Source organism: Phlebotomus papatasi, chromosome 1 (assembly GCF_024763615.1).
Source record: "Phlebotomus papatasi isolate M1 chromosome 1, Ppap_2.1, whole genome shotgun sequence".
Classification (NCBI taxonomy): Eukaryota; Metazoa; Arthropoda; class Insecta; order Diptera; family Psychodidae; genus Phlebotomus; species Phlebotomus papatasi.
The window spans coordinates 48785859-48799189 of record NC_077222.1 but is presented as its reverse complement, the minus strand read 5'-3'; the positions used below and the strand labels follow the sequence as shown (position 1 = coordinate 48799189).

Here is a 13331-nt window from a genome sequence, read left to right as displayed (position 1 = left end):
TTGTAAAAAATAAATAAAAATTCTCCCCCGAAGAAATTATTATGGTATTTGTAAGTTTATTTAACAAATTTTGTCATTTTTATCCTTCATACGGGTCAATGGGTGGAATGTCCACGCTCAGGTGGCACCACTAAGCGGCGTCTGATGGTGTGCGATGTGTGTGTTCGGCATGCCGATTGGCTTAGACTTTCTTCATCTCTACAACACGACGGAAATCACCTTCGTACTGTTCAACTTGACTCTCGTAGTGAAGAAGAAAACTTTGTGGTGTGTTTTTCGTGAATTAATATCAGCGGAAAATTATTCTGGTAAGTGAAAAATCCCCTTCCACAAATCAATTTGGCAGTCCTGTAGTACTTTTTTGTTGCAATTCCAACAAAATCTTTGGTCGATTTGGGGTAAAATTTCGAGTAAAAATGTGATCACCTTCTGGCGTGGGGTGCTGAGAGAAAATGCTAGCAAAATGGTTGAATTATTCCCTTGAAGGCCCATCAAAGGCCAAATATCCCAATTTTCTCTGCAAATACTAAATGTTTTGCATTAAATTGCACATATTCACACCATCTCCCACCAGCCCCCTCATTTTTCACCAATATTGCGTCGATTTTCCGTTTTCGTGATAAAAATAAAAATGGCTAGTATGAAGCATCACTTGACTTGGGTATGCCATCAATAAATGAAAATTATTTTTCACCTCACCCAAGTGCCTCACTACAATTTTGCTTTCTACAAAAATTTCCCAATATTGCCCTCTATCGAATTGCATACTCCCCATCCGGGGGTCCCGTGTAAATTCAGGGCGGAATCCATTTCGCGCCAAAATTGCCATCGACCGGGTCACAATGCAAGATATTCCCATATAGGCGGCCATTGCTTCTTGGCCGTTTTGTTCGTCGCTCGAACTCCATTCCCGCAAGCCATGTAAGTGAGAGCGAGAGAGGAATATCCCATGGCTTGGCAAAAGAGTCTCTATACTCTGAACACCAGGCAGGCAACATAAAGCCAAGCCGTGCGTGTGAATCTGCCACTCATACATCTGCCCCTTAGCTGGTAAACCCAATCCCATAGGCCAGAGTGAGATGACTGATCAGGGGCGCTTGGCTTTCAACCGCCTCAGTAGCAGACCCTTTAACTGGGGTCGTCCGCCAATGGCTTTATGATATTGGGACTATGCTTGGTGGCTTCTCTTTGCCGGATTCTTGTTCTCATCGCACCAAATTGCGCCTGCGTCCAATATCAACATTTTATAATATACAACGTTGGAAGAGAGAAGAGCTCCCAACGTACATTTCTCCTTCAATTGCTATACAACAGTATTCTAGCTCTGGCCCCCGAACAATTTTCCCTCAAAAGCTAAAATCTGGTGAGAGACAAGGCTGAGGACAGAAGGCGTCAGTGGCTTTTTCATCCCAGGGAAAAGGGATAAATTGAACCTTTTGCAATTTTTATTAATTTCACGCACACTCATTATCATTCTGATTACGCCCATGATGAAATCATTGACTTCAAGATTGATTTTATTATCATTTTGGCGGAATTAAGAAAAATTGGGTCTCCGTTCACTTTATCATTATACATCCCAAAACGGTTTGAGACAGAGAGTTCATTTCAAATCGAATTTTGAAAAGCCGTTTAGAATATGCGCTGTTGATTGATGCAGCAGAGAAATGCATTGGGATTACAAAAATATTTATTATATTGGTCTCTTTGTGATCTTCGAGCTATGCAAGTTAAGCACAAAAGCAAGTCAGTAATGAAATTAAGAATCAGGGGGATCCTAGAACCTAGATACATTTTTTTAACCAGCTTCAATAGTCGAAACTAACATAAGTTTGTGATATTTTATTTAGAGCAATCTCATTGCTTTCTCTTCACCGAGATAAAATCGAAAAAGTTAAAATAACATTCCGGTAATGTAAATTTTACCCTTATGATAATCATCCAATATAGGTGTTAATATATGTGTATCAAGGGTTTCAGTTAACCTTATTTAATAGAAATTACCTTTAAAAAATTGCAAAATGAAAAAGTTGACATTTTACACGTAATAAGTGTAACGGTTTTGATAAAAAAAAAGCTAATTCTACCCTATTTTCCGCTCAATATTTAGAATCTAGCAATAGAAAACAATCATTTGATCATTCTATAAATTAGTTTTGTGGAAGACTCCTAAAGTATTTCTATATTTTGAAATCAACAAAAATGTACTATATTTCTTAATTTTTCAATACTAATTTATCTATTTTTGTAATCGAATTTAATAGTTATTTAAAAATTCATAGTACAGATTATCAAAAAAAAAAAATTAGGTCACAGGCTAGACAAAAGAAGGACCTTACATACTTTTTTTTATTTTGCAAATCAAGGCATATTGATAAAAATTCTTGAAATAATCTATTGTGAACCAAAATTATTGCATTTTTGTAAATTTATATGACCTTTAAACAAATAAATAATTTGAGATAAAGTGTACAAGAAATAATGCTTAATATGAGCTTGGAGAATATCCATATAAATTACACAATAGGGGGGGCACCTTTGAAATTGTAATTTTTCACCTATTTTTAAATGAAATTGAACCTTATCGTGATATAAATTAGCTGCACACATAGATTGAGAAGCTAAATTACATTATGATATGGCTCAGGTCCACTTAAACATAGGAGAAAAATCCCAATTTCAAAGATGCTCCACTTCCGCCGCCTATGCATATGCAACAGAACAAAGTGGGGCACTTTTGAAATTTGACTTTTTCACATACAGTGCGCGCTTTGTAATCCGGATGATTGGGAGACAATATGACAGATGTCCGCTTCGTAATCCGGATGGATTTTTTGAATTTGTTCAACGTCTCGCAAATTACAAGTTTTTTTTTTGTAGCAATAGAATAAAAGTTTCAAAAAAAAGATTAAAAAGACGTAATTAGAGAATCCTATGCTATTATACTTCGTTTATTAAACAAAAACATCACAGGATAATTCATTTTCATTGCTGAACACACATGCATACATGACCTCAAAATTATTTTAAATGTAACCGTCGATAACTCGTCCGGATTACGGCGATCCGGATTAGAGAGCGGGCACTGTATTTTTAAATGGAACTAAAGCAGTCTTCAAACTAGAGGTTTAGTCCAGTTCCCGAGAGTCTAACAATCCTAAATGGCAACCTGTTCTACTGCTTTTTCAGAATCTAATAATAGGTCATTCGTTCTTAATAATTCAATCCTAAGTTAAATTTTCCAAAATATCTTGACTGATCAGAAATTATAACAGTTAAGCCATATGGCTAAGCCTTAGGTCTGAAGCCCATATAAGCCTTATCTTAATATAATTTAGCTTCGCTTCGCAATTGGTTTATGGAACTAAATCATGGTCCAGTTCAATTGAAAATTAAGAGAAAAAAACTCGCAAGTCAAATGTGCTCAATTTCCCCTAATATTTAAAAAAAAAATCATGTCTTTTTTAATGAAGTGACAAATACTTAAAAATTTCTATTAAGCTAGGCTCTTTGTTTAAGTTTTTTTTTAACAAAATTTACAATCAATTTGTAAAGCGAATTCATATTTTTCAATTATTTTTAACAAAAAAAATTGCTTGAAAAATGCTGTTAACAGATTATCTGATGAATTGTATAAAAAAATTTGCTGACATTCAAAAAGTGCATCAAAATAAATATAGAATTTCTTTTCAGTAAACTTATTTGTCTTTGAACGTTCAGTCTCCTATATATTATATCATGCTGGATTATTGAACTTCATTCATAAAATCTCCATGTATTTTCTGAATGAAACTTTTAAAGCCAACCGGCAAATGCTACATAAAGTTGAACATAGCATAACAGTTTTGCTTCAATTTAAAGTTAATTCTTATTCTTTTGATTTTTAAACATATTTAGCAAAACTATGGAACAAAATGATTATTAATATTAATCATTATAAGGTAAAGTACCCTTTATTCGACCGGTTCCTCTATTCGACCGGTAGATTTATTTATTCAATTTAATTATATTTGCTATAATATTTTGTGTATGATCTAACATTAATAGGTCAATTATTCTTTAAATAATACGAATCAGTGACAAATTCATAGAAATTGATGAAATTCACCATCAAATGTTCAAAAATTGACCCACCGGTCGAATAGAGGAACCCGGTCGAGTAAGGGTACTTTACCTTACAAGGGTTTTTTTAAGAAAAAAAAAGACTCAATATTTCATGGCATTAAATTATAGACATGAACGTACAAATGTTCCTTTGAAGGGTTAGCTCGCAATATTAGGGTTGTTACGAGGAAACAAAGATGCTCTGCAGCATGTCAGGCAATCATTAATATTTAAAATCATAAGTCCCATTTGACACAAATAAAAAACATTTAGAAAAAAAAACTTTCCCAATATGCTAAGAGCATAAATAGAACAGAATAATTTTTTTTTAGAAAATATATAGCTTATTCAGAGGCTTAGACTTTTATATTTAAAAATCATATTTAAAATATCATCCTATACATAAGTTATCCAAGGTTGAAAAAAAAGGATAAATTATATTTTTATAAAGAAGGATAAAATATAATTATTATATTTAAATCCTTATTTGAATAGTCTTGGGCTTTTCTAATTTATTAACGGTTAAACTTAATTTTAATAATTCGAATGATTTTGACAAAACTTAACCCCTTGGGGTTAATTGGGGTTTATGCAGATATTAAATATGTATATTTCTCTCTTTGAATTTGAGCAATAAAAACGGGCAAAAACTTGAATAGCAGAGAAAGATAAAATGAAGTTGAAAAGGCATACCTTCTGTAAAAGTGCTGTGTGTCCAACTTTTCCAATATAATACCCATGGAGTTGTGCTGAGGGGGATTTTGATCGCGCCACCAGAAGGCAAAGGCAAACATGCAATGTGAAATCCAGGGGGGAAGAAAAGAGACACATCCGAAGGAGCGAGATATGATGAGAGTTGAAGAATTTTAACATCTTTTCCACTGATGGTGTGTTTCACCTCAAAAATCTCCGTCTATCTCCCGTTCGCATCGTCATTTTCATATAGGTTTTGGCCTCTCCTCTCTGTTGGTGGAGAAGAGAATGGCAAAAAAAAAATTCACAAACTCGGCTGAATCTACGAGAAATCAACACTAGGGGATACTATACTGATAAATCCCCAAGATTCTCTCTTTTCCCCTCTTAACACTTCTCTGTGCAATTTGCCGAAACCAACCCAAAGATGGTTGGTTGCTTGCTTGGGCTTTTTGAGAAGCGATAATCTCAAAAAGTGGCTCTTTTGCCATTGGTTGTGTTTATTTCATGAATGGCCGAAAATGATGTCTGTGTGTCTCTTTGGATTTTATTTATCGACCAAATTTACGGTGTTTGCGCGCAGCGTCACACCAAAATCACACCGATTTTATTTCACTCAAGCCTTCTCTCCCCTTCCATCTATTCTCACATCTCTCCGGCATTTATCCACTCTCCCAGTGGCTTTTGTTGCCAGGAATTCAGTTGCTGGCAGCAAAAAAACAAGGATATGGGAAGCATTATGAAGTTACATACAACGGAAGGTTTCGGGTTTGCGTTGCTCAGATTCAACAAACTGGGTATCCTTTGTTAAAAAAGTTCACAGGTATTGTGAATAAGTCTGAAATGTAATATCAACTATAATTATGATTTTAGGTGCTATGAAAAATAGATGAAAATAATTTTATTATTTGGAAAAAACATTACATTTTCATCACGGATATAGTGGTAGAAAAAAATAGTAAGAATGAGACACAAAAGTGGAGGAACATCTTATTTCCTTATTAAAATAGCTCACTTTTGCTCTAAGCGACATGAATATAACAATTGATAAATTAATTTATAAAAAATGTAAATTTCATCTCCAACTTTTTTTATAAGTTATAATTTAATGTAAAAAAAATTAGGGAAATTTTGAAAATTATGCGAGGAGATCCCACTGTACACCATGAGCTAAATATTTCAAATTTAATAATTGAAAATATTAGGGATGAATGAACTTAATTTAAAATTCAAAGAGAGAAAAATGTGTAGACCATGTAGACGAATCGGGAAAGCGGTAAACATGCGGTAGTTGTAAAATGTAAAGCCTGCAGAACACCTGTTAGATTAAGAATATTTCATGAAATAAAAATTAACATCCCTTACTTACATTCTCAAAAGTTCTGCATATAGGGTAAGTGTGCCAAATTTCGGCATAGTTGCAAATAAGCACCGAAGTCCTAAGTTTGAAATGCAATATTTTTAATTCATATTGATATTCCTTGTTACTTTCTTTTCGGGAGGGTTGTGTAGAACCTTGATAACTGGTTTATCATCTTTGTTACTTTAAATCAATTCCTAAAATATTGAAAAATTAACGAAAATGTGGACACTGCTTTGTGTAATATTCCGGCCACTTTGAGTGAAATACCGGCCACCTTGTTTCTGACCACCTTTTGTGACGCAACGGATAGAAAATTTCAAAACGTCATACGGAACGAGTTTAATATTTAGTTTAATAAGTTTATATGACCCACAAGCCCTGAGGATCTTCCGTGTAATTTGTCCTGAAGGCCTGAAGAATTTACCTTGGCATCTCAAATTCACGCTCAGATTCCCGTAGCAATTTGCCCTTCCTGAACTCTTCCAAAGCCTTTCCCACATCATCTTTTTCATAGAAGCGATGGTTTTTTTTTCTATGGACATTGGAGAACTCAGAAATTGAAGAAAAAAAACATAAAATGAATAAGAAATCTAAGAAAGCAAAAGATGTTACCGGAATAGGCAAGATTACCTCACCGGAGAGACGCTCACAAAGTATATACTTTCAGCTGGGAATTTTTTCCCGAAATTTAAAGATTGATTCACTATTAACATAAACAGAAACAATCTTTAATGAAAACTAATCAATTTTAATGAAAAACACCGAAGGAAAATTTTCTACACTTAATCACAAATCACAAGACTGCTAGAAACACAAGTGATCTGTCACATTTTTTTTGTAAGACTCTTTCCACACCGAGTATTTACAAAACAATTTAAATTCAAATTATGCACAAAATTGCATAATTTTTAGCCAAATACTTCTATAATAAAGCTTTAGAAAGACCAATATATGCAATTTTATAACATAAATCATGTGTTCTTAGGAAGATAATAGGAAAAAATATATATTTTAATAAAAATAATCAACAAAATCGAAGTGGATTATTCTAGCCAGATAAATTTAGATTGGATTTGGGCAATTTACTATTCTGAAATCGATTTTGGAATTGCACCTTCAGATAACTTTTTCACGGAGGCATTTTTTGACAAAATACCTATATTAGCATTTCATTGACTATTACTGAAACTACAAGAATCCTTTTGAGGATCATTGTACCTTACTTGGTACATAACATATCCCTATATACTTTGACATGGTAGACCGGATCGGCGAAGACCATCAATAAGTGCTAGAATTTATGAAAGTCTTACGGACAGCAGAGTGCAAAGTCACCCCCCGAGTGCAAAGTCACCCGCAACGACGGTAACTTACTTTGTGTTAATACAGTGCTGTCTCTCTATATGCACACTCTCTATATGCACAGCTTTTGTGTCGGTTGCATTCAAAATCAATTTGTTTACATTTTGACAAAGTACTAAAGAAAATTATTTTCTTCGTAACTAATTTTTCTTGTTTTTAATTTTCTTAATTTTATTTTTTCTGTCTCATATTATATTTAAAATAAGACGGGAAATTCTAGAACAATAAGAAAATGATAATTTATTAAAAGAAAGAAATAAAACCGTTGGGAATTTCGAAAAAAGTTGTGCATATTCAGAGAGAGAACTGTCAAAAAAAGTACCCAAACTGTGCATATAGCGAGACAGCACTGTACATCCTAAAATGAATAAATATTTAAAAGCAAAATGAATTCATTGACTATTCGGAGATTTACATAAATAATTTTAATTAATGTATTTGCATGGCCGAAATTACACTCAAAGTGGCCGAAATTAGAAGCTGGCCGAAATTTGTCACACTTACCCTATCCCCTTTTCACTATTTTGCACTTAAAATTCGATTGAACTAAATTTAATTTAGTGTGATGTCCTAAAAAAGAAGAAGAGCTCGAAAGAATGGGGTAGGCATATTCAAAACGTTAGAGAAAGAAAGGGATGTGAATTTTATTCTTATGAAATGCTCCTGAACTAAAAGATGTCCCGGAGCCATAAACGCTGTATTTTATTGCAACACTGCTTGGATTTATGTAGACCATTTCTTTGGTGAACAAGATCCTTATAGTATGATCATTTATGGGCGTTACACACTTTATGGATATCGTTCAAAAACGTTAAGCTCTTACTCAAAACAGATTTCGAAAAATAATAAAACTATCAGATAGGTGACTAACAAATTCTGGGTTTTTCGAAATCTGCTTTAGGTAAAAAAAAGGTTAAAATGATTTTTGCAAGCTGTCCATAAGTGTATAACGCTCATAAGTGATGACCCCACTCACCCTACCTACGAATTCGTATAAGTCTCGCACTCTGAAGCCTAACATTTAATTTTTAAAAAATCGTGTTTAAAACTACCCCATTTTTACTATTATCTTAGTTCCCCATACATAATAATTATCGATTTTGGCAATCTAATCTTTGGAATTTTGATATTACTAAAGTACCTAAACTAAAACTGTTAGAATTTCTCAAAGTATCGAATTAGATATTCCAAATTACCCCACTCTACCCTACAGCCCAAACGGTAAAGGATATGAACTATTGCTTTTCAGCAATCCTTGTGTAAATCCACTTCCTCTAAAGCTATATTTATTGGATATTAGATATATTTTCAAAACACCGTTTGACGACATTTTATTTTAATTTTGGATGTTTTGAGGATAATCTACAAAAACATTAGTCCATTACATGCTTTATAATTATTTCTCAGTCGATTTGACCAAGATTGATATTAATTAAAAGATACTCAAACCGATCATATTTTTAATTTAAGAACATTTTTTTTTTATAAATTTCAAAACTTGCATAAAGATACAAGGATTTCTTTTTAAATTTATATTTAAAATCCAAACCCTTTTTTGTCGCTTTAGAATAATCATGTCTGATAAGCCGAAGCGTCCACTATCAGCTTACATGCTGTGGCTGAATGAGAACCGTGAGGCCATCAAGAAGGAGAATCCCGGAATTAAGGTGACTGAGATCGCTAAGAAGGGTGGTGAGCTATGGCGTAACATGAAGGACAAGAGCGTAAGTATTTTTTTTCATTTCGATGATCATAAGACGGGTAATTTCGATTTTGGGCAAAGACTGATGTTTAGTTCGATGGGGAATATGTGTTTATGCAGGAGTGGGAGGCTAAGGCTGCCCGACAGAAGGATGAGTACACAAAGCTCATTAAGGAATATGAGGCCAATGGTGGATCAACTGAGTCTGCTGGCAAAAAACGCGCCAAAAGCTCAAAGAAGCCAGCCAAGAAGAGCAAAAAGAAGGAGTCTGAGGATGAGGATTCCGGAGATGACGAGAGCGATTAAACTGACACCATTATCTCCCCTACATACATTTTGGATCAATCTATTTTAATATTTATTGACTCGGAGGCTTCTCGTTTTATCTTTTACTTTTTTTTTTATTCGTCACCTTTGATTTAGAAAAAAAGGTAAAGATATCGGGTCTTTAAAATTGTCCATATTTTTTTTTGTATTAAAAGAATTTAATCTATAAAAATCACTTTAGGAAAAATGGAATAGATTGAAAATAAAAAAAAGAAATAAGCAAATTGCTGCCAAATTTTTTATAACAAAAGTGTAACAAACGTTAGATACTGCATTCAGAGAGAAGCCTCAATTTAAAAACATAAAAGATAATTTTTTTTTTAGGATAATCCCCCCTTTTATAGTAATGTAATTCTTTTCGGAAAGATTCACGATCAACAAATTTATGGATAATCCCCTTTTTAAATTCTTTTAGAAAAGTCAAAATAAAAAAAAAATTCAGACTGACTCATGTTCAAGTACAGAGTACAGATTAAAAAAAAATAATTAAAAAAGGATATGAAATAGAAGAAAAGGTAATCTATTAATTTGTTGCATCGATCTTGAAAATTCTAGTAAGAAGTACGTGTTCATTCAAAAAATACATTGATACAAAAAAAAGATACATTAAAAAAAACAGTAAGATCCTACCTCTCTTTCGAGAAAAAAAAAGATAAATGAGAATAAAATAAATGTGTAAAGCGTAATTTATGTTTTGTCACAATTTCTCATCCCTTAGTTTAAAATTAAATAAAATATAAAATAAAAAAAAACAGGACTTTTTTCAGATACTTGTGTAAAACGAAAGGTCAGGTAATTTATCTGTACCTGGTATTTAGACTTTAGGATAATTTTGTGTTTTTCTCTGTATTTTGTATAATTTCATAAAAAAAATAGTCGTTTAGTTTTTCATTTTCTGCAATAAAATGATCATTCCCTCAAAACTTGGTGTTCCCTCATCACACAATATTAACTCATGTAAGTGAGAACAAGAAATAGAACGGCACAGATTTTTCTTTGTATGAAATTGAATTAAATAAATGGAGATTTATTACAAATATAAATTTTCTTCGAGTTTTTCTTTTCGATTTTGAGTGAGAAAAAAGGATTCAGGCCGCAGGGATGCATGAGTTTCACAAAAAAGATTCAAGGTGGCACCACGAGTGTTCAAAGTGTCAGTGAAAAATTTTCTTGATATTTTCTCGGAATCCTTTTAGGGCTAAAATTTGCTCTATTTGTTGGATTTATAGATAAAAAAGCATTTTAGAAACCTAGAGAATTCTTCCAGGATCATGGAGATGTAAGTATTTGCAATATTTCTCAGTGTTTTACCGTGATTTTGCTTTTCTAACCTGAAAGCAAGAGAATTGTGAAATTCTTACAATTTCCTGACTTTTCCTTATTTCAGACTACTGGATGAGGTGGAATCGCTAGAGGCGATTCTCATGGAAGATGTTAGCATCATAAGAAACCAAGAAAGGTAAGTTTCTCCCCAAAAGTATCCTTTTTGCCCAGGGAAAAATCAATAAACACAGGGAGCACTTCAGATTTTGAACAATTTCGGGTGCTGAGATTTTCCAGGCTACTGTGGTTAATAAAAGATTTTCTGGGGGGATGTTTGCAGTGGTTTTCCGGAGCTGATAGAAACCACGGTGTTTCCCACAGTGGGCGGAGATGTGGATCGGCAGTACGTCTGCGTGACACTGCAGGTGATGCCTCAATTGGGCTATCCGGATGTCAAGCCTCAGTTTAAGCTGCGGAATCCGCGTGGATTGTCCGACAGCAGCATCAATGCAATCGAGGAGGCTATGCGAAAAAAATTGGAGGAGTGTATTGGTCAGGCTGTGGTGTTTGATTTAATTGAAATTGTCCGGGAACATCTGACAGACAGCAATCTGCCTTCGGGGCAATGTGTTGTGTGCCTGTATGGTTTCCAGGAGGGTGATGAATTCACAAAGACCGTGTGCTATCACTATCTGCACAGCTACTGCCTAGCACGGCACTTGAATGCGTCCAGACGGAATTACCAGGAAGAGTACGATAAGCTTCCGGGGTGGCAGAAGAAGCAAGCAAAGCCATATCAGGCCACTTGTCCTGTTTGTCGTGAGTCAATTAGTGACGAGGTGGAGCCACTGGATTGTGCCCAGCCCCCCGTCGAGCTGGAGAACGCCCCAAACTTTCAGCTTACGGAAGAGATAAGGGATCTTCAGGCCAAGATGGCCGATCTGTTCCTGCGCCAAAAGATCCGCGGTGGAATTATCGATGTGGACGCCGATGAAGGCAATGTTATCTCCATTGACAATGATGAGGATACCCCGGATGGTCAGAAAGCCTCAGATACGAGTCCCGATGAGCCACCACCAGAAAATCTCCCACAAACTCCCACTCGCAGGGGTGGTGGTTATCCCCATCAGCGTGGTATCACCCGAAGCAGTCAGCAACGGACGCATCATGCTGGAAATCACAATCACAGCTATAGGCGCAATCACAGGAATCGTCGTTCAGGACCTGGCAGAGATCAACCCTGTGGGTCTCATCCTAGATGACATTGGCTCACGATACTCATCCCTGGGGGATTCATTTAGCCACAAAAATTTACCCCTGTCTATCTGGAATATTTCCCTTAAGAGTTCGTCGACCCGCTCCCCCCCCCCATCAAAGTCTTTTCTTAAATACCATCTTCTCTGAAAAAAAAATGTGTGTCCTCCAGGATTGTGATAATGGTGACAAGTGCAAGGACATCATCAAAGCGAGGTGAATCCCTTCTGAATTTTTCTTTCAGCTCAAGATTATAGGAATCCCTATTTAATTTCTCAAAAAAATTAATATGCTCTCGGATTATACTCAATTTATCTCTCTCTAGATATTCTAGATAGACAATTTAAATGAGAATTAAATATACATTCCTAGTCAAAATAATGTACATTAATCACTGATGACTCAGAGACGACCATTTACAAAAATGTTACTGTATATGTTTATTTTTTTTCTGAAATATTTATTTTTGTGAATTTTCTTTGGTTTTTTATTATTATTTCTTGTTTGGCGCATTTTTAATTCCAAAACCCGGCTGACTAAAATCAACAACTCTCATCAAGTCGGGATACCTAATTATATCATCCTTGGAAGAATACTACGGAAAGGATTTAGAAAATGTGAAGCAATTTTTCATATAAGACAGTGAATGTGCATGCCATTGGTAGCTTTGGCATTGCATGCATACACTTGTAAAATTCGGTAAGTTACGATACAAAATCAATGAGCTTATTTGAAAAATATATAGGATAATATCCTCTTGCTAACTTGAAGAACACAGCAGCTCTCAGCAGTGTTTAACCCTTTAAGGACGATTGGAACACCGGTGTCCCATAAAGAAAATAATTTTTCCTGACTACCTAAAGTTACCTTTTCCTTATGTGTGTACGTAATTGCAAAGTAGAAAGTTGAAGCAATCTAGGATGTTTTTGGAAGTCTCCAGATATTTGCTATATAGTAAATTTTTAAGTTTAAAAATGACGAATTTTTAAATTCTTATAATGAAAAAAAAATTTAAATATTTTTTATAGTTCCAACTTTTCTTAAGCAAAACCTTTTTGGGAAAAGAAACTACAATACTCAAACATATTATTTTTCATTAGATTAAAAATTATCATTCATATTGTTAGAAAAATTACTTAAATTTTTAGGCTATTTTTGTCCCTATCGTTCATAGAGACAAAAATAGACCAAATCAGGCTCTATTGGCTTTTCGAAGGCCAGATATAAGACCTTTTACTGATTTTTCTCATTGGTTTCATTTTT

General features: G+C 34.3%; 2 protein-coding genes across 2 annotated transcripts; both read left to right on the top strand.

The window, feature by feature from the left end:
* Positions 1 to 110: 110 nt before the first annotated feature.
* On the top strand, positions 111 to 10594 carry LOC129805603 (high mobility group protein D-like). The gene is made up of 3 exons (XM_055853642.1): positions 111 to 308; positions 9090 to 9246; positions 9345 to 10594. Exons 2-3 carry the CDS (start codon positions 9097 to 9099, stop codon positions 9528 to 9530), a joined length of 336 nt encoding a protein of 111 aa, XP_055709617.1. The 5' UTR covers positions 111 to 308; positions 9090 to 9096; the 3' UTR covers positions 9531 to 10594.
* Positions 10595 to 10663: 69 nt separating this feature from the next.
* Positions 10664 to 12541, top strand: LOC129805432 (E3 ubiquitin-protein ligase RNF25). The gene is made up of 3 exons (XM_055853326.1): positions 10664 to 10830; positions 10939 to 11010; positions 11155 to 12541. The coding sequence occupies exons 1-3, from the start codon at positions 10823 to 10825 to the stop codon at positions 12074 to 12076; spliced, it is 1002 nt and encodes a 333-aa protein (XP_055709301.1). The 5' UTR covers positions 10664 to 10822; the 3' UTR covers positions 12077 to 12541.
* Positions 12542 to 13331: the final 790 nt, after the last annotated feature.